Genomic DNA, 21,442 nt, shown 5'->3' on the forward strand with positions numbered 1-21,442 from the left:
TTATCACACCATCCTCTGAAGAGGTTACCCAAATTGCCAATAAGGAATCGGGACACAGACCGCTCTGGCTTCTTCCATGCTGAACAGTACGCAGGGTGAGGCAAATGGGGTCTATCTAAGACTCCCAAATTGCATAACTCTCATCTCAAGGAGGAAAAGAAAGTCTTCAAATCGTGAATAGGAGATGCAAAGGAGAAGTAAAGGCAAGAGGAATTAGCATTACAAGTTCTAGACAGGAAACACAACCAGTGTTCTTAACCGCTGAGCCATCTCTCCAGCCCCCCTAGTGATAATTTTTTTAAAAATGAAATTCTTCTGACTGAAGATTTATTTCACATATCACAAATCCAGAAGTGCCCATAAATGATTCAATAATGCTTAAAGATATTTTACATACATTTATTTTATACTGTAACAATCTTGAAATATGTTTAAAAAATACTTCAACCCACTTAAAGTCACATACTTAACTTCTTTTACTCTCAGACTCAAAAACATAGATTTTATTAAAGTTACCAATGAGATTTCAATTTTTCAAATTCCTCAGATTTGATGTTAGTATACAGGCCTATAAGGAAATGACACTCCAAAGGTAGTATTTTAGATGGACAAACTATATTAACAATTAGATGCTCTTTTTTGACAATGCATGAAATAAGTTCTTTGAAACAAGCTACATGCGGCCCTCAATACAAATGGTGAGAGAGTTACATAGAAAATGCTACAGGAACACCAAGGAAAGAGTAATTAATTCCATCTGGAGAAGAAAAGCCTTCACAGATAAGGGCCTTGAGTTAGGACTGAAAGGTGACAGCAACTCCAGGCAGTCGGATGAATGGTGGTGCCATTAGCCCAGACAAAGTGCATAGATGCCTATCGCTATTCAGTGAGGCACATGCCATGTTCTTTAGACAAAAACTCAAGATTCTTAACATCTGGTCCATATTAAAATTATAGCCCCATAAATAGGAACAACTATGGATTAGACTGGGATGTTTATTTAAAACCCACTCAACAAGTAATGTTTTAAGACCTGCTTCTTAGAATACTAAACCTTAGTAATTTAACTAAAACCTGTAATTTAATAAATAGAAAATAACACAAAATATAATTCACAATAATACAAAATATAAGCTCACTATACTTAGTTTGCTCTACTCACAGGCTTTTTCTTTAATTTACTTAATTTAGCATTTCAATAAAATGTAACAAAAACAAACCTTTTAAAAGATTACTTCCCTTTTTAAGAGGAAAATACAGAAAAGAGCATCCTAGTAGATGCACATGCTCCTCTAACAACAACGTTTGTTCGATAATTTGGAGGGATCACCTGGGTCTAACTGGACATTTCTCATGGTCTCCAGCAGGATAAGTATGCTTAAGCTTATAGGCTCATAAGAAGGCAGGCAATGACTATGAGGGCATCATAGGATAGTGATTTTAATAATCTCCAAAGTTACAGCTCTCGTAATCCCTCTAAAACTAAGCTGTAATTTTAAGTGAAAGAGTAATAAAAGATGACTTGACCTGATCATTTTGCTTCATGCTACTCATTCTTTCTGTGCAAGTCACTCCCCGGAATAAATAAACTACATACACAAGTAATAACTGCTCATCTTAATATATCCAGCACATGCAGAATTTATATATATGTATGTCTCTGTGTGTGTGTGTGTGTGTGTGTCTGTGTGTATGTATACATTTATACATATACTTTTTTAGTATATATATTTTTTCAGTGCTGGGGCTCAAACCCAAAGCCTTAAGTGGAAAATGCATATTTAAAAAGGTTAACTATGTATTTCCACAGTTGAGCAGGTCAAGGAACTCTTAAGAATAGAACTCTAGCAGAGTCACAGTTTCCCCCAAACTCCACCTGCCAAGAAGGAACACTATTGGGAGCCAAAAGCTGGAGGTTCAGGAAGCAGTGGGTACAGTGAAGGGTCTGTGAACAGAAGGGCAGAGCAGAGGATAAGACTATGACAGAGTGGAAATTACAAGAGAAATATAATTACTTGCCTTCCAAACCCCAATTTTCCTTTCATGCTTCTGTAGTAAAAGTTCATCTGCTATGTCTTTCATTTGTAGCTAAAAGCAAAATAAATTATTTTATCAACTTATTCAGAATATCCAAACTTTGAATCATTTTAGTCTTTTAATAGTTTAAGAAATGAGGTAAAGGTCAGGTTGATAAAGTGCCACTTAGGAGGTAGAAACTCAAACTGAGAAATAGAAACCCTGCAGCCAGGGTTTGGGTTGAGTTACTCATCCTCCAAACCCAGTTTCCTCATTTGCTGGGGACAGTAACACCTAACTGCACCGCGCCAGACCACAATGACAGTTTCACTTTGGCTCACATCGGAACTGAGACTGTACAGCTCATTATGGCTTCTCAGATCCTTATGCCATTTTCTAGCCATTGGATTTTTCCACAATAAGTTTTAGAAGAGTCCCAAATACTTTTATCACATGGGAATGGAGAAGATATAGTACCCTCTGTATCCAGTGGGTTCTGCACACATAGCTTTAACTAACCTCAAATGGAAGATGTTCAAATAAAGAACTCATCTCTTCTGAGCCTATACAGGCATTTCCCCCCTTTTCTTTATTTTCTAAGAAATGTAGTGTGACATACTTATATAGTATTTATACTGTCTTATGATTTTACAAGTAGTTTAATGAGGGTATGGGAGAATGTATGTTGTCATATGCAAATGCTACATTTTTTACATGAGGGACTTGAGCATTTTCAGATACTTAGCACCCTATGGGTCCTCCCTGGATGTCAAGCAACAACTGTATTTTAGAGTTACTGATTATATTACTTCCCTTTTCTGAGGAACAACTCTTGCCAAATCTGTGTTACATGTCTCTAAGTTTGTTGTCCACTGCAGACACGCCTAACAGCTGGTCTAAAGAGACCAGTACTAGAATCACTGAGGCTATCATTTTAAGAACAATGCTGCAGTTTGACCTGAGGGATTCATGCATGCTAGGCAAGCTCTGTGCCACTAAGATACACACTCTACCCTGATTCTTTTTGACAGCCACAATCCAGAGGAAAAAGATGTGATCTTTCCTGCTAAACTCTCAGGATTATCCTTGCCTACATCTTTTCTAAAGCTTGGGTATCAGCTCTTCCCCAAAGCATCATTTTATAAAGAATTCTCACCCTCCTTTTTATCCTTGGCTGAAGACTGCTAGAATCAGTTTGTTTTGCTGACCACCCAAGGAATGCACATTAGGAAATGGCTACAAGTTATAATAACACGACTGTGGTAAAGATAATGAGGAAATGTGTAAATATATCAGTAAGCCAAATGTCACTACTTGGTTTTGGATGGAGAACTGGAGTTTCCCTCAAGAAAAGAAATGAGGAGATAGGAGTTTTCCCAAGCTTATTTCCAGAAACATTCTGTCTAAAACAGGCCAACTCTTCTCCACACTATAAATTCTGTGTTCCAACTACACTGCTTTTTTCCTAATTTGTTCAGCTCAAAAGACCAAGGATATTTTCAGATAAGTTTGCGTCAAAGTGTTTGATAAATTGAAAATAATCCAGAGAGAAGTCTTTTCAGGTTCTTTCTGATCAGTATTAATGATATGTGTGTTTAAAAACCAAAATTACACAAGATAGTTTTCCTCTTTTTAGATAAGCTAATGATTTTCAATGACCAAAGTAATATTTGCTTCATATAAATAAAAGCAAAACAACAAAATACTAAAACTTTACAAAATAATAAAAACCTCCTTCTCCAAACCTATTCCTCAGGAGGTAGGTATTTTCACATCTTTTCCCATAAGCATACACAAAAAGATAGAAAGATGAATGGATAGATAGGGAGATGGATATGCATAGGTGTGTATGAAGCAACAGAGACAGAAGCAGATACAGTAAGACTGTCTTCTATCTATTGCATCTTGTTTGTTTCACTCAAGCAGTAGCATCTCTCATTGCAGTGCATGTGGACAACTCTTTTTTAATATTTTAAAATCTCATTCTCCCATGTGATCCTGCAATGAATGCTCTTGCGCATCTGTATGAAGACTTAATATTATTAATGATACTAATTACATTAAGAGATATTTGAGTGTTTGCTGTGTGACAGGCATCTTTCTAAGAAAGATAAGCATGCATTCATTTTCATTTTTACAATAATTTTATGGAACAGTTATGCTGTTATTGTTGTTTTGAGGTGGGGTCTTACTCTGTAGCCCTGCCTGGCCTGGAACTTACAGTGATCCTTTTGCCTTTGCCTCTAGAGTGGTGGGATTACAGGTGTATGCTACCATGTCCAGTGAAATTATTAATAACAGTCCCAGTTTTCAAATGAGTAAATTAAATTTATGAGACTCAAAAGCAGTAGAGTAAATGCATGGCAAATATTGAGATTAAAAATTGAGAAACCTGATGCCATGTTTCAGCCAACATTCATAGAACTACGATTCTGGTCAACAGGTACTCCCAGAAGGCTTTGCTAGGTACTGCCAATGGCTACACAAAGACGATGCTAGTTTATGTACCTTTATCTTCTGACGTGCTGCAAACTGTTCACTTGCAAGGAACAATGGCAGCCACACATTTTCTAGCCTATTCAAGACATGTTTCTGAATTTCCACCAGAACAGGTGCATCAAGCTGCTCGTGGAGAATCTTCCCCCAGCCACCACTTAAAAGCATTATCTAAGAAAATAAAAATGAAACAGAAATATTACACTATTGTTTTGTTAAAGAAACACTAATAGTCATTGATTAATTGATTCATTCTGAGCTTTCTGCAGCATACCTGAGAGGTGCCACAGTTTTCATTTTTTAAGTAGTACCTTCTGGCTGGATTGTACAGAGCACTAACAGACAGTATCAACAAAGAATCATGGTTCATGTGGAAGTGGTCAATGCATGACTTCGCTCACTACAGAATACTGAAAGGAGCACAGGAGGTTGTTTTTTGTTTGTTTGTTTTTTCAGTGTGAGTGCCACACATGCATGAGGTAAATGTTCTGCCAATGAGCTGCATCCCCAGCTCCCAGAAGTGGGGCTTGCATTCTGTGACCAGGAACATCAGCATCTTTCCCTCCATGGTCTCAATAACTTGGAGGGTAGTGATCTCTTCCTCTTTCAAGTTCTACTCTGGATCTAACATTCTTATGCATAAATGATTTAGTCAAATTTAAGAAAAAATTTTTATTGAAGATGAAGAAAATGAGGCATCAATTAGCTAAGAGATAATCCTGGCATAAATATACTAGAAATATGTATTAGCAACACATGTTGGCTTGGAGATAGCAGGGGACAGTTGTACAGCCGGTGTGACACTGCTCTGACAACTTTTAGGAAGAAAACTGAGGCAATAGGAGGTAGAGGAAGGTCACATTCTACAGTTACTAGTCAGATTTGCATAGGGAGCAGCATTAAAAAAACTGTTTGTGGCCCAAATTTTTCTGTAGCATCTTTGTAGTAGCTATTTGTGACTGTAAATCATTTTGTTTTCTACCTGTTTCTGTGTTATGTTCAAAATTCTGCTCACTGGAATAATCCTTTATTTAGTTTTCCTAATGATTGATAATATTAATAAAATACCACTGCTAATTTTTTGTTTAAAAACAAAGAAGAGGGGCTGGAGAGATGGCTCAGCGATTAAGAACACTGGTTGTTCTTGAAGAAGTCCCGGGTTCGAATCCCAGCACCCACATGGCAGCTAACAACTGTCCATAATCCAATTCCAGGGGATCCGATGGCCTCTTCTGTCCTCCATGGGCATTGCACGACACAGGTACTTACCTACATGCAGGCAATACACTCATACACATAAAATAAAAATAGTAAATAAAATATAAAAACAAAAAACGAAGAAGAAATCCTCTTAGTCTTCTTTAATAATATTAAATAATAAACAATAGCATTTCTCTTTAATGAAACAAAAAGACTAACTTGCTGGTTCCACAACTGAAGTTGGGACTAGGAAGATCTTTAGAAAATTTAGCATGGTTCAAGATCCTCTGTAAAATAAGTAAAATAGTAAAAGCAGAATGACAAAGATGAGCAGTCAGCAGGAAAGCTCTGTTGATAGCGATGGGCAACTTTTCCCACTGACTTCTAAATACTATGGAGGGTTCACACAGTAGCATCAGATACCATGAAACCTCATGCAGCTGTAGCACAAGCCAAATAGAAAACAAATGCTTCCCATGTGTTTATTTCTACTTGTGCTTATTGAGATACCAACCACTTTTGCTAACTTGTACCAGATTTGTATCTCTGGGAACTAACAGGAAAGCATTTTTGTCATAGTTGTTTTGTTCTAGAATTGCATCTCCCTCTTATAAGATTCTTACTTGTTCTACCTCCACCAAAGATATGACTTGCTAGTTTGGTTTGCTCTACTCATGAATATTTCTGTTTTTTTCCCTTTAATTTACTGAATTTAGCATTAATCTGGAATTTTTTATAAATGTGTATCATTAAGAGTATGCATCTTTGGGGCTGGAGAGATGGCTTGGCAGTTAGGAGCACTGGCTGCTCTTGCAGAGGACCCGGGTTTGACTACCAGCACCCAAATGGTGGCTAACGACCATCTGTAACTCCAGTTCCAGGAGATCTGACGCCTTCTTCTGACCTCTGTGGGCACTGCATGACATGGGTGCACTTACACACATGCAGGTAATATACTCATACACATAATAAAAATAATAAATAGAATATTAAAAAGAGGTAAGCTCCTTGTAAGCTCCTAAAATTAATGAAAACATACACTGTACATTTGATCTTCAGATAGTAAAAACTATAAAATTATATCTAGCTCTAAATTTCAAAAGAATAAATATTGAGGCTTACTGCATAAGATAAAATTATAAGAACACTCAAGCTCACTGTGAGTCACAATCAGATAATTTTTGTATAACTCTGATGACCCTATTGTTTTTAGTAATCTATAATCAAGGCCATACACTGTGACACCTCAAAGTGATTATGTCTATGTTCCTGGTCAATGGAAAGTTCCTAGGGATAAAATAATTATAATAAGAATTTTCCAAGATCAAATATATTTTGAGTAATAGCAGCTAAGAGAAAAGAGGTAGAAATTAGGCTTAATGGTTGGGTGGTAATGATTGTTTTCTACTGTTGAAGGTGCAGGGACCTTGTCTATACTGAGTCCCACTTTGTCCTGAGCACCTGAAACAGTGTCTGACACACTAAAGGCATTCATATCATTCAGTGAATGAATGAATGAATGATGAATTCAAATAGATTTAAAGCTGTGATTGCTCTCCTTATATTTATGAACAATGTCATGAATAGACTAAATGCTATTTCATTCAATAATTTTTAAATGACATATTTTATAACTTGTGCTATCTGAGTGAACTTTAGATATTTATAGGTACTTGTGAATACCCAAATAAAATATCTAAAGTATCTAGCCATAAAGGCAGAGAGAGAGAGAGAGAGAGAGAGAGAGAGAGAGAGAGAGAAACTTGCAAGTTGTTGGCAAAAAAGAAACAAATGTCTGTTTTACATATTCATACCTGGTTCTGTTGATATAAAGAAGCTGGACTGTTGGGTCCAAAGAAATATTTCTTATTAAGGTATTTGTTTTTAATGTATATAGATTTTGCTTCCCTTTGCCTTCGGTCTTTAAAAAGTATTCTTCGGAACTGTTCGATGTCTGTCCAGCACATAAGGTCAATGCTGGAAACAGAAAAATAGAGCCTTTTTTATTTGTTTCTCTAAATGCAATGAAATAATGAGCAAGCCATTTTGACAGAACTCAGAAAGTGGCCATCTTGATTAGCTAGCGCATCTGAACAAATCGAGGAACTTAAGTGAGCACATTGCCGTCTCCAATCCTAGTGCAGCTCCGTTAGCTTCACTCTGGATTACAATTTTCATCCTTGTTAAATAAGAGATTACTGATGAAGAACATTGCTAGTCTTGTTACTGGTGGTGTCTCAGAGTTCTTCATTAATAACAGACTAGTGTCATCAATTTCAAATATGGGGAAAATGCCACATATAGCATGCCCATTTAATAACACGTCAAATTCAGAATAATTCTCATCACAATGAGAAGAAATTACATGAGTGAAATTTGCCTCCCATTTCTAACCACTTTCTGTTAACTTGAGAGAAACATGTAATCAATATTTTGGTTTATATTAGATACATTTCCAAAACTACAATGTTTTGTTTATATATTAGTTAATAAAATTGTGAACTATTACAACAATTTTTTAAACAACTTAGTGAAATACGAGACATTTTCCAGAAATACTAAAGTTCCTGTCCAGAGAAATATAAAATAAACAGCAGAAAAAAGAGAATCCATACTGGTGTTTAAAGCTAGTAATGCTGAAAATACCAACAAATAGTACATAACCACCTACAATAACACTTTGGAGACTGCTGCAGTGATAGGCACTCTAGCAGCCAAAGAGACGTTCAGACAGATTTCAGCTATTTCTGCTCATCGGTTTTTCCTGACACAGTAAAGTCTAGTAGTGCCAGCTCATCATTACACCATGTTGAATCAAAGTCAGTAACTCAAGAAAGATTTAAGGGAGAAACATATTAAAAATAGGCATTTCCTCACCTTGAAGAATGAGATTCAAGAAACTGACGGAAATGTTCAAATTCTAGCTTGTTGTTAAGTAGATCATTAAAGCTAAACTGCTTGTACTCCTCAGGAACATTATTCCAATACTCTGTTTGTTTAGAGACATCAGAGAGTGATAATATACCAGTTCCAGTTCCAGTTGTGTCCTAGTGGTAAAAATAGTTTCACAATATCTCTTATAAATGCAACAAATTATTTACAATTTTAAACAGAGAAACTGAAAGAAAAATTAGTTATTCAGCTGATTAACATTTGGTAAAACTGGAAACATAATCTAGATGGTTAATATTCTGATTCTTAAATTCTTAACTGTTCCTTTTTCACTCATTCCTTTTTTGTGACTAGTAAACATTTACTGGACATAAATAAAGCACTGTATGTGTGTGTGTGTGTGTGTGTCTGTCTGTCTGTCTGTCTGTCTGCCTATTTGAGGGTGCACATTCATGTGGATGCCTATGTGTGCAAAGCACTTGTTTTTGAAGTCTTAGTTTATTCCATTTCTTAGTAATGGAGAAATGTCTTCTGTAATAAAAAACTAAAATTGTAAAGAATACCATCATTGAGAGAGAACGTCCATCAATATGCTTACATAGGCTCTTAGTTTTTATTATAATACATATGTAATTTATTAAAAATGAGTATTGGTTTATATATCTATGATTCTATAATGAGATTCTTTTCCTTAACCACATATCACATAAAAATTACTCCATAACAATTTTTAAAGTTATAAAGTAATGCAAGCTGAAAAGCCATCTGAAACAGACCCACTCATAACTATCTTTAACATTTTGGTGAACATCTTTTCAGATATCACTTTTTGCATATATGTACACATGTATAAATACGTGTAACTTTATAGAAATATGATCCGACCATACTAGTTATCTTTTTCCATGTATTTTTATATAATTGTATGTCCTAGACATATATTTCTAGGTAATTTAACTACTATTTTTATATAGCTGCATACATTTAATTTTATGGTTTGATGGATTTATCATGATTCATCTAATCAATACAAAAGTTGCAAATTTGAGCTGGGCATGATGGCACATCCCTGTAACCCCAGCACTCAGTAGGTGGAGGCAGGAGGATCAGGAGCTCAGCTACACAGCTAGTTCAAGGCCAGCCTGAGTTACTTGAGATTACCTCAAAAAAAGTTGCAATTTTGTAACTCAAAATTATACTTTAATATTCTAATTAATCCTATAATCTTTTTATTGACTTGTCCAATTCTCTTCCATATTTTTCATTCTTTCTTTTTGTAATCTGTTGCTATGGCAGGCTAGTTTCTTTTGGTTCAGAAAGTGCAATTTATCTCTTGTGATTTGATAGCAATTCTAGCTGTTGACACAGAAGATAACTGGTATGTCTTAAGGGACTATAATATGGTTTAAGGCTCAGGTTTCTGGTAGTAGGTAAGTAGAACAAGTAGCTTGGTTCCCTTTGTTACTTTATCTACTGTTTTCCTAGCTCTGTTAAATATGTCAGCATAACATATCACTGCTGAGTTCAGCATGCTAGGCAAAGGCGCAGCAGGAGTGTGACACTTCCTAATCCTAAATTTACTTATACCTGATCTCAATATAAGATTTCTTGCCACAGAATAAAAAATGGTAACAGTGTCTAGATATAAAAAGTGTCTTTCTAAGCAGAGAGCTGTTTTACCTCAGTTTTCTTAAAAATTGTTTCTTTATGCAAAGCCTGCAACTTCCTGAAGTATGTGGAGTCTAGCTGCCGAGTCTCTTCTTGGAGTTCCACCTAAGAAACAGTAAGGCTTATAACATTAACTGAATGTGCATTCTCAAAAAGTAGGAGGAGGAAGACAGAGGTAGAATTTACCAAAACAGCAGGCTTTTACCAATAGGGCAAAATGCTTCCAGGGCCAAAGCAGAAAGCCCTATATAGTTAAAAATATCAGCTATAATGAAGTCACATGTCAAATATACACACTAAACAATGAACACATTTCTATTTAATGACATGGTGACATCAATGATCATCGTGCTGGGACCCACAAACAACGTAAATATATTGATCACATTTTCAGTTTCTAATCAATATGAGTGAATTGATTGTTAACTTCATGAATGAATCATGAAGAAGGTAAACACTGCTAGCTTTATGAATCAAATACTTCACAGAAGAACAAGAAAATCCTATATTATTACTAGTCTGTGAGGAAATGTTTTATTATTATAGCAAAAGAGGAAATAGTTGATCAAATTCCTCCTCAGAGCAGGTCTGTCTTCCTAGCACATAATGCATTATTTTCTAGTCAGGAGGACAAGACCACTCTCTAATTCTCTATTGGAGGGAAAACCTAGTTTGACTGGTTAACTGCCTGGGAACTTTCTATATTTAATAGCTAGCTTCGGTAGTCTGATTGAAAATCATTCTGGGGAAAGAGTCTAAATAATATAGTCAGATGGGCTTTTAGAGTAGTCTTCTAGGCTGAAGTTAAGGAAGATTCTAGAACTTAGATTTTTACCCTCATTATTAAGAACAGTATATAGGAGCTGAAGAAATGACTCAGTGGTTAAGAGCACTGGCTGCTCTTGCAGAGGACCCAGGTTTGAATCCTAGCACCCATCTGATGGCTAACAACTATCATGTAACTCTAGTTCGAGGGATCTGATACTTTCTTCTGACCTCCACAGGCATTCTACAACATAGGTGTACTTACACACAGGCAGGCAATACACTCATACACTAAAATAAAAATAATAAAGGATTTTAAAAATAACAGTATAAAACTTCCCCTATGAATTTTTATATAAGATTTATTTGCTAATGCCAAAGTATTTTGGTTGAGGGAAGTTAGTTATAATTTCAAATTTATTTTACAATTAAATGATCTTATATACTTCATATTTATTTCTTCTATAAAATATAGTATATATTATGAGTAAGAGAAAAAATTTAAATGCTACATGCTGTTCTAATTTTTCTAGAGTAATATATACATTTTTATAGTAAAAAGATGCTATGCTAATTTTTTAGAATAGTGAGAATTAAGGAATGAAAGTTTAATTATTTTGGACACTGAATTTATTAAGTTCTTAGAGTTGTTTTAGTCACAGTCCAATAAGGTAAGTCTAGCCAAGTGTTTTGGTATTAATTTTATCATAATTACCTAACATCCTTCTTGGTAGAAGACCCAAAGTCCTGGGGTAGATATGAATAAAAAATAGCAATACAACAGTGATCCTTCCAGAAATGACCTCACACAGAGGACACATGCATTAACCCAAAAGAAAAAAACAAAAAACGGAAAAAAAATCAAGTACAGTTTTGATTTGTGATTCAAAGTAAATAAAAAAGTTTCTTCATCCATTATTAATAAAAATGAAACTACTCAAGCACTGAGACTTTGCATGACGTCTTCTGGACCTAAAAGGTTGTACGTAAACCTATCCAGTCAAGCAATATGACTTGATGAACATCTGGTGCTTTAAATAGAAGCACTGAGGGCAGAGGACCTGCTTTGCACAATGCCTGGAAAACATTTACATCTTCTATGGTGTGATATTTACTGTCAACCTTCCAGCAGAAAATGAAACAGGACTTTTCCATTAGTCAAAATTAAGACCACTGCTGAGAAATGTCAGGAAGGGACAATACCAATATATTATCATGGCACATTTTGCTGGTTTATAGAAAGCAAAAACTTGAATTTCTCTCCTCTAACATTTGTACAGAGAACTAAAAATGGCAAATATTAAATCTTTTGTCAGGAGACAATAGGAAAACTGGCAAAAAATAAAGTTAATAAACATTGTCCCTGCATATGCCCAACCAAATCTCGACTGGAAAGCCGTGGCCCACAGGAGACTTCTCAGGTTTCCCCTGCCAGCACCTTCATCAGCACCATACCTTTCTGTAAGCCACTTGGTCCACTGTCACCATCTCTGTCCAGGGCTCCAGAAGGAGGAGAAGGATATACTCTTCTGCTGTGTCAAAAAGGTCTTCAAATGGTGGCTGGATTTGCATATAAATTTCTTTCTTCCTTTCCTGTTCAAGTCCAATGTCAAGAGCGGCTGACGGAGCAACATATGTGGCAAAAAGATACTAAGAGAGGAGGAGGAAGGACAGAGAGGGTGTTGTGAGAAACCATGATGGTTAGCAAATATACTGGCAAAGATGGGCAAAGCTACACCTGGCAAAGCAATGTGTTTATTCAGTAGATTGTTTTCCTTTTCTTTTTAATTATATTTTTATCAGAAATTAGCAATTATTTTCTCTGATGACAAAAATCTAAAGATATACTATGACTGACTGGGGATTATAAGCCTCTGTTTTGTGTTACTTTCCAAAGTGATATTTTTTTCTCTTTTATGGTACTGGGGATTGAACTCTGAATGCTAGGCAAGTGCTGCCAGGCAAGTGCTGCCAGGCAAGTGATGCCAGGCAAGTGCTGCCAGGCAAGTGCTGCAGGCAAGTGCTGCCAGGCAAGTGCTCTGCCACTGAACCACACTCTTTCCACTCTCCATATTCTCAGTGCCATATCCTCCCATCTCCCCACTCCCCTCACCCTCACCCCTTCTTTCTAAACTGCTTTAAAATATCCTTTTGTAATACAGTTTGTAATCTCAGCACTCAGGAGGTGGAAGCAGAAGGATCATTAGTTCAATGTCATCCTCAGCTACATAGTGAAGTTGAGGCCAACCTGGGCTAGGACACTGTCTCAACTAAAAAACATCCTTTGAGAAACAAAAAAACAAGAACATACAGAGCTGAAAATCTGGCTACTAGTCTTTTAGTGCAGACATCAAACAGATTATCCATCTGCCTCACCTAACTGTACTGGAGAGTTCTGAAAATGGCGAATTAACCCTTTCTAGAATAAAATGTCTCCATCTGGTGTCCAAAGCTGTAGAAGGGATACAAGAGGGTGAGAAGATGAACAGGAAAAAATACACAGAACTTCCAGCAACCTCCCACAAATGTCCATTCTACTCATTTGTCTTGTCACTCAATAAAAGCTATTTCTATCTGAGAAACAATTTAATAACATTTTTGTATCACCATGCCCTGAATATCAGAGTTAAGAATATTTTTAAAGCTGCTCCTCACATACATACATCAGACCTACAGGAACAGAAGAGGTCATGGTGGAGTGCAAGAGTCCAAGGGAACTGCCAGGAAAGGACTCACAACCTCCCCTCCCCAAGAGGTCAGAACCTCAGGAACACAGAGGATTCAGACACCAATGGCTCCCAATCTCCCTTCCCCTGTACAGTATAGAACCTGCCAAGGCCAAGGTTCAGAGAACTTCACCTTTTACCTCAGCATAGTTGTGACAGCAATTTATTCCTTATGTATTTTTTTTCTTATCTACTTTCCATTCTTGCATCTATGTCTCAGGACAGTTTTGCATTTGTTTGTATATTGTTGCTTAGTTAGGTACAAGTGTTTATCTTTATGTTCTCCACTGTTTACCATTAAAGCTTTCGTACTACACTCTCCAGCCTTCTCCAAAAGGATCAAGGACCTCAACATAAGACCCAGGACTCTGAAACTCCCAGGAGAAAAAGTAAGGAGTACATTTCAAGATACAGGCATGGGTAAGGACTTTCTCAGTAGGGCAACTATGGTTACCTCCACAGGACCTGCATAAGATCAAGCCAGTCAAAATTATAACATGGATAGGGAAAGTGCATGAGGCTTCACCCCTAACTGTGGAGTTATTGGCAATTGATGGCTACAGGGGAAGGGAGAGTCATTATTCTTTGAGAATGTGTCCACTGGAGGGTTGCCTATTCTCCAGTGGATGGCCTCACAACCATGCGCATATAGGCAGCACTAAATGGACTAAGTGGGTTATAAAAAAACTGAAAAAGGCATAAAGTTGAGAGATGAAGTAGCAAGGTGGCCGGGGAGTTGTAGGGGAAGACCTGGAGTGAATATGATTGAAATATATTGCATTACATGTATCAAATTCTCAAAGAAAAAAATATTTTTAAAAGAATAGTTTTAATAAAAATTTCAAATTACTTATTTTATTAAATTTATTTTGTGTTCTTGAACTTTGGCCCTGATACTCTCTAGCAGATCAACACATACACATACATACTCTCTAGAGTATCAACACATACACACACATATGAACATATACAACCACTATCAAATTTTATATATATATATATACAGACGTATATATGAACATATACACCCACTATCAAATGATATATATATATATACATATACAGACATATATACAAACATATACCCAATATCAAATAATAGCCTTATTAAAAATAACCTTCTAAAAGTTTTAAAAGATTCAAATTAATCACATTAGGATTAGGGGCTGGAGAGATGGCTCAGCAGTTAAGAGCACTGACTGTTCTTGCAGAAGACTGGGATTCAAATCCCAGCACCCATATGGCAGCTAACAACCATCTGTAACTCCAGCTCCAGGAGATCCAACCCACTCTTCCATCCCCTGCGGGCACTGCACAACATGGGTGCACTAACACACACACAGGCATAACACTGATACACATAAAATGAAAATAATTCAAATAGAATTTTTAAAAACATTAGGATTGTAAAACATTAGGCCGGGCATGGTGGCGCACACCTTTAGTCCCAGCACTTGGGAGGCAGGGGCAGGCGGTTCTTTGTGAGTTCAAGGCCAGCCTGGTCTACATAGTGAGTTCAGGTCAGCTGGGTCTACAGGGAGACCCTGTCTCAAAAAGACAAAAACAAAACAAAACAAAACATTAGGATTAAATTTATTGAGTATTTACTAAATCTTAAGATACTTGGCTAGATGCTACATTAATGCAAAAATTAATGAAAAGAGCTACTGTCTGCTTTGAAGAAGTCATTTGGTGGTGACATAAAAATGAAAACCAGTGGTTATAATACAGAAAAGTGCAATAAAATGCACATATTGAAAATGAGCTCTTCACTGAGCACCTGTACTTCTTTTAAGGTCCTCACCCATTAATCACCTTTCAAATTTTTACACTCAAATACTAAATTTTCTGTAAATTTCCTAAATTTTGATATTTTGCCATTTCATACTATTACACATATTGTTCCCCCAAACTTGGAGATTTATCTGACCCCGCACACTTTCACCAGTTGATAAATTCTGATTTAAAACAAACAAACAACAAAGCAGGGTATAGCATTATATAACTGAAAGCCAGCTGCTTAGGAGGCTGAGGCAGGAGAATTACAAGTTCAAGGTCTGCCTGGACAACTTAGCAAGACAGTGTCTCAAAAAACAAAACTATTTTTTTTTTGTCTTTTTGAGACAGGGTCTCCCTGTAGCCCCAGCTGTCCTGGAACTCACTATGTAGACCAGGCTGGCTTTGAACTCACAAAGATCCGCCTGCCTCTGCCTCCCAAGTGCTGGGATTAAAGGCGTGCGCCACCACACCCGGCAACAAAACTATTTTTAAAAGCATGACTTTTGCCTCCTGTAGGAAGCCTTCGCTCTCCCAAGATCAAACATTCTACTTGTGTCACACTATGACACAAGGATGTACTTTTGTCTGTTCTCTATGGACTATAAACTGAAAGCAGACTGCAAATTTTTCACCTGTGAATTTCCAACTATTGTTGGCATAGAAGATTTCATAGACACTTATTAAATTGTACCAAATTCATACAGGAGATTTATCTATATATTGCAATGAGGAGGAAAGGGTTTTAGAAACTTCAAAAGGAGGAAATTCTTATGCCAATAGAAGCCTAAGGAGGTTATCTCAAAGGCATAAGCAGTGTACATATATATAGCTGGGCATGGCGGCTCACACCTATGGTCCTATTACTCAGGAGGCTGAGATAGGAGGATTGCCATGAGTTTGAGGACAGCCTGGGCTACACAGCTAGTCCAAGGACTACACAGCAAGATACCATCTCCAGAAAAAAAAGGGAAAAGAAGGAGGAAGAAAAAATATCCATGTTCATATACACTAGAAGAGGTAAATTGTCAAAGCAGCAAAAGAACTGAAGGTACTGGTTAGAGTGCAAGTGAAGTGATTGACCATGAAGTAGGAAAGCAAATGAGGTAAAAATCAGCAGCAGCAGCACAATGCATGCCAGATGGAGCATCAAAGAACTTGAGGCTGAAAGAGAGAAATGCACATAGACGACTTAGATCAGAGTAGTATGTAGCTATGCACATAACTATATACCATAGTATATAGTTAGGCACTCAACAAATGTTTGCTACATGAATGACTAGGATATTGGATGTCTTAAAATAAAAATTTAAAGCTGAAGCACTTTCAGATTATGACAAATTCCAATATATAGCCATCCCCACAGATAACTGAACTGAAAATAAAAGACCCTAGAGTTGGTAAGTAGCATCTATATTATTGGTGAAGGTATTGAAAAGGCTTCAAGGTGATAAAAAAATGAAGACATTTTGCTTACATAGTAAATTTTCTAAGACTATAAAGAATACTTAAAAACTCTTTAGTAAATGAAGTTGTGAGAGGGATATTGACAGATGGGACAGCTTACAAATTTTCCAGTAGTTAAAAAAATAAGAGTCTTGAATGCAACAGAGAACAGTGTTCTTCCTGAACTTTCTAAATATGAGAGAAGGAGCATATTTAGGAGCCACTCAAGTTCCATTTAAAAAGGTATTCAGAGAACTAGAAACCTCCTTCCCTAGTGGAGTGGTATATAATCTTCTGAGGACAATAATCCAAGGCGAGCTAGACTCACCACAGGCACATAATCACAAACTGTATATGCAAATTTTTTCTAGTCTTGAAAGTGATTTTTAAAAAATTATTGAATTTTTGTGTATTTCATTCAGAAAAATCATCTTTATACCTCCTACCCTATTGGCCCCCTTCCATAGGCCCCCCAACTGGAGTTCATCTTTCTGTCATTTGTGTTAAGGCCTATCATGAAAGCTTAGCCTGAAGCTTTTTCTTCCTGTCCTCTAAACAAACCCCATACCACTTAGTTTTCTCACTCTCTTCCACAATCAGGACTGGAAGACTGTCAATTCTGCCAACTACGCCTACCCAAATATCCTTAGCTTCTCCTCATCTTGAGCAAGACTCAGTTCTGAGCTAATCTAGTCATTCATTTTTCCAACTCTGATCTAGAGGTCTCAATAAAAATTAAGATGATTGGGTCCATTACAAAGAGACTAAAAATAAACATCAACAAATATATCTCCACTATTATCACAAGACTTTTTAAACTTTGCTGATTTCTAACCAACTCCATTTTCACAGTTCTAAAAGTTGGATTTTCTTTAAAGCTCCCACCTGCACCTCATTGTTTCTGCACTTTGAACAGACTCTACCTCCCCTGGCACTGAGGAAAACCAACGGCAGGAATGTCAGCTTTTCTTACCAGTAGCTCTCTTCTGAATCTTTTTGTTCCTCTTAAGTCTCAAGGGCAGCACCTTTCCAAACCCAAACCATGCACATGTGCTCAGGTCACATGGTTCCAGGACCACCAACAGGGACTATTCTCTTACTGCCTGCTTCCCTCAATCTTCCTTCCACTGCTTCCTCATGCTACAAAGCTACATAAAAGGCACTCAGCAAAGCCCCATGCTTAACTATATTCTCACAGTTCATATCCCTACATTCTCTCACACACATGCCAGGCCTCTCGCATAGGATTTGTACTGTGCACTAGAGACCCTCTAGGCCCTCCGGCCTATTCTTGCTTCACTGAGTTTCTCTCCACCCTGAAGGACTGGAAATTCAGGTAAGGGCCTAATGACCTTCCCTTTCTCTCCTTCTATAAGAATAATGAACAGGCCCAGTAATCTCAGCTACTCTGAATTCAAAATAATAATGTCCACATCATCCTTAGAAGATTGTTCCACATCAAGACACAAAGTAAATTTATAGTGCAATTGACTGACTTCTAGCATGAAAATCTGAATTTGTCTTTCTAATAATCAAAAGACAGCCTGATAATACGTAACAAACACAGGAGATATATATACAAAACAAATTAAAACAATATACGTTAAAAAAAACCCAAAAGTTAAGCACCTTTAAAATCTTTAAAAAGATAAAAATCATTTTAAGGTGATACTAATTAACTTTAAAAATATTTTATTCATTATTTTATGTGTATGAGTATATTGCCTGCATGTATGTAAGTGCACCTGTGTTGTGCAGTGCCCACAGAGGGCAGAAGAGGGTGTCAGATTCCCTGGAACTGGAGTTATGGACGGTTGTTAGCTGCCATGTGGGTGCTGGGAACCAAACCTGGGACCTCTGCAAGAGCAGCCAGTGCTCTTAACTGCTGAGTCATTTCTACAGCCCCTTAATTAATTTTTGATGAAATACAGACTATCATCTATGACCTGAATAACTTATGCAATTATGAGTTAGAAGCATTATTACGACGTCCTGGGTCATTTTCTACTTTATTGACCACCCAACTCTTTCTTTCCAACTACAGAGTAAATAATAATGCAGCTCCTGTTAGAAAATGCTCCCTTCATGTTCTGCTCAACCCTCTGATTGAGTGTAAAGCAGATTCACTCACACACAGCTGCGGCCAACATGGTTCCAACTTAAACATTACCCTAGGATGTCTTAACAGCCAGCAGGAAAGTTTTAAGAAGGGATACAAGTACTGCCTGTCTATGATCAGACAGCCTGGCACTGCACACAACACAGCTCTGAGTTCCATCTCTCTTGGAGAGCACTCAAAGGTTACATAACCAGGAAATGCACACTGGGCAGCGTGCCCACACCTCTCTACACCTGTGCCTGTGACTCACTCTCTTGGCAAGTATATCAAATAGGGGGGAAAAAAGAGCAAGTCCTCTCCCTAAAAAAAAACTTTTACAGTCTTGAAATTCGGGGAGCTCATTTTCTTGTCTTGTTGAACTAAATTCTTAAGACTATTTCATTGCTAATAGGACTAATGAGGAAAAAGATGCATGCTAGGTACTACAGGAGGAAGAAGAGCTGATTGGAGAGGAAAAGAAAGAGTAGAGAAAAGAATTCAAAGAAGGGCTGGAGAGATGACTCAGCAGTCAAGACCACTGGTTGTTCTTGCAGAGACCCAGCACCCACATGGCAGCTAACAACTGTCTGTAACTCCAGTTCCAGGGGATCTGACGGCCTCTTCTGTCCTCCGCGGGCATTGCACGACACAGGTGCACTTACCTACACGCAGGCAATACACTCATATACATAAAATAAAAATAAAATATAAAAAGAGAAAGAAGGAAAGAGCTAGGCATGGTAGCAAGACTCTTGTCTCTGAAGAAGGAAAAAAGAGGAAGAAGAGGAGGAAAATAAAAATAATAAAATATTTTTTAAAAAAGAATTCAAAGTAGAACAAAGACCAAAAGTAATTTTTAAAAAAAGAGGATGGAAGAGAAAAAACAATGTCTTGATAAATGTTTTGCTTTCTAAAGAACATTAAATGAAGAGCAAATTTAACTTAATGCGGGGGCTGGTAAGACAAGGTCTTCCTGTGTAGCCCAGGCTGGTCTTGAATTTATAATCCTCCTGTCTTTGCCTCCTGAGTGCCAGGATTATAGGCACACACCCATTTAATTTTAATTATTTTTAATAACCATTAGTATTTTTCAGCATCATAGGGGAAAATTTGAATTTTGCCTCCTTAAGGAAACCTCAGCTCTTTCTCAGAGACACTCTCCTGTACATCATAACTGTACTGCATTACACAGGAGATGGGTAAAACACATTAAGAATTTGACACTGTAATTAATATTTTTCCAGACTTGTGATATTTGCATGCTAGATTACTGTATCACTGAATAATAATTTTCAAAATCTTAGTGGCTGTAGCATTTGCCTACCATGTGTAAGGCCCTGGATTCAACCCCCAGCATCACAATAATAAAGAGCAACAGTTAGCATCTTCCTGGGTGGATGCAGAAACTACTCTCCTTTTGAGCACAATGCGCTACATTAAGGCTTATCTTAACCATGTCAAAATCTTCTTGTATCATAAAGCTAGAGACGCACACCTGAGGAAAGAGCACAGTGGGCAGCTTAAACGTCTCCTTGTTTTTTTTAACAATGTAAAAAGCAAGGAAATAATAAGGCTTTCCACGATTGTCTGTGTTGATTAGATTTCTCTTCGTACCAAAGATTAAAATACTGACAGTCCCGGAGCAAGATTACAGTTATGTTGTAGATGCATGCTGTGTAGATGGAGGACGTGCACTGCAAAGCCTTCTCACAGTGTCAAAGGTGAGCGGTCTCGGAAAGGCCTCCTTTTCCCAAGCACAGGCCATGTGATGAGCTGCAGCTCCACATTCATCTGTGTTCCAACGAAAACAAGAACAATTTCTGTGCAGCCTTAAAAGGCAAAGTCAGGAACAATACCAAATGCTGCAGCACATGTGCTGATTTGCCGTGTTACATTTCAGCGGTTAGTTTTGCTAATGAAATGGTTTCACATACTTCCTTTTGATGTATTCATTTAATGATCACGTGCATGTATCTCTGAGTTGGCCTGGTTACACCCATTGCATGATGCTTTACTGTCACCACCAGGCCAGGACTGGAAGTGAGAAAGAGAGAAATATAAAACTTTAAAATTCCAGTGTGTGGGAGAGGGGAGGCTATGGGAGGGGTGCCATTTGGGAAGTGGGTATATAGATGAATAAGATTGTGTGGGATGTTCTGTATGATATACAAAAAAAAATCAACAAATAAAAAAAGACATATTTGAGGAGGAAGCATAAAAATTTACTTCATGTTAAATAGTAGAGGTGATAAACATTGCCAGTGAAATATACCTGATGACCTTATATCCATACTCAGGTACTAAGGACCTGAGTGTAACCAACTGTGACTAGTAATCATCAGATACATAGAGATTAAAG

The 21,442-nt window shown here is 37.1% G+C and overlaps 1 protein-coding gene across 13 annotated transcripts in view; it reads right to left on the bottom strand.

Annotated features, from left to right (window-relative positions):
- The window catches only part of Rgs22 (regulator of G protein signaling 22), a 171,883-nt gene that overhangs the window by 30,788 nt on the left and 119,653 nt on the right, over window positions 1-21,442 (bottom strand). For 9 of the 13 annotated variants that reach the window (XM_029562779.1, XM_029562775.1, XM_029562776.1 and 6 more), the window contains 6 exons: window positions 12,493-12,687; window positions 10,285-10,377; window positions 8,590-8,759; window positions 7,527-7,689; window positions 4,525-4,683; window positions 2,020-2,088 (listed from right to left, as the gene is read on the bottom strand). In XM_029562779.1, coding sequence (XP_029418639.1) covers window positions 2,020-2,088; window positions 4,525-4,683; window positions 7,527-7,689; window positions 8,590-8,759; window positions 10,285-10,377; window positions 12,493-12,687 — 849 coding nt within the window. The remainder of the gene's footprint in view (window positions 1-2,019; window positions 2,089-4,524; window positions 4,684-7,526; window positions 7,690-8,589; window positions 8,760-10,284; window positions 10,378-12,492; window positions 12,688-21,442) is intronic. The other 4 variants (XM_029562778.1, XM_029562777.1, XM_029562771.1 and 1 more) reach the window with 2 other exon arrangements.

This window comes from Nannospalax galili, unplaced genomic scaffold, assembly GCF_000622305.1.
Source record: "Nannospalax galili isolate Female #2095 unplaced genomic scaffold, S.galili_v1.0 scaffold334, whole genome shotgun sequence".
Taxonomy (NCBI): domain Eukaryota; kingdom Metazoa; phylum Chordata; class Mammalia; order Rodentia; family Spalacidae; genus Nannospalax; species Nannospalax galili.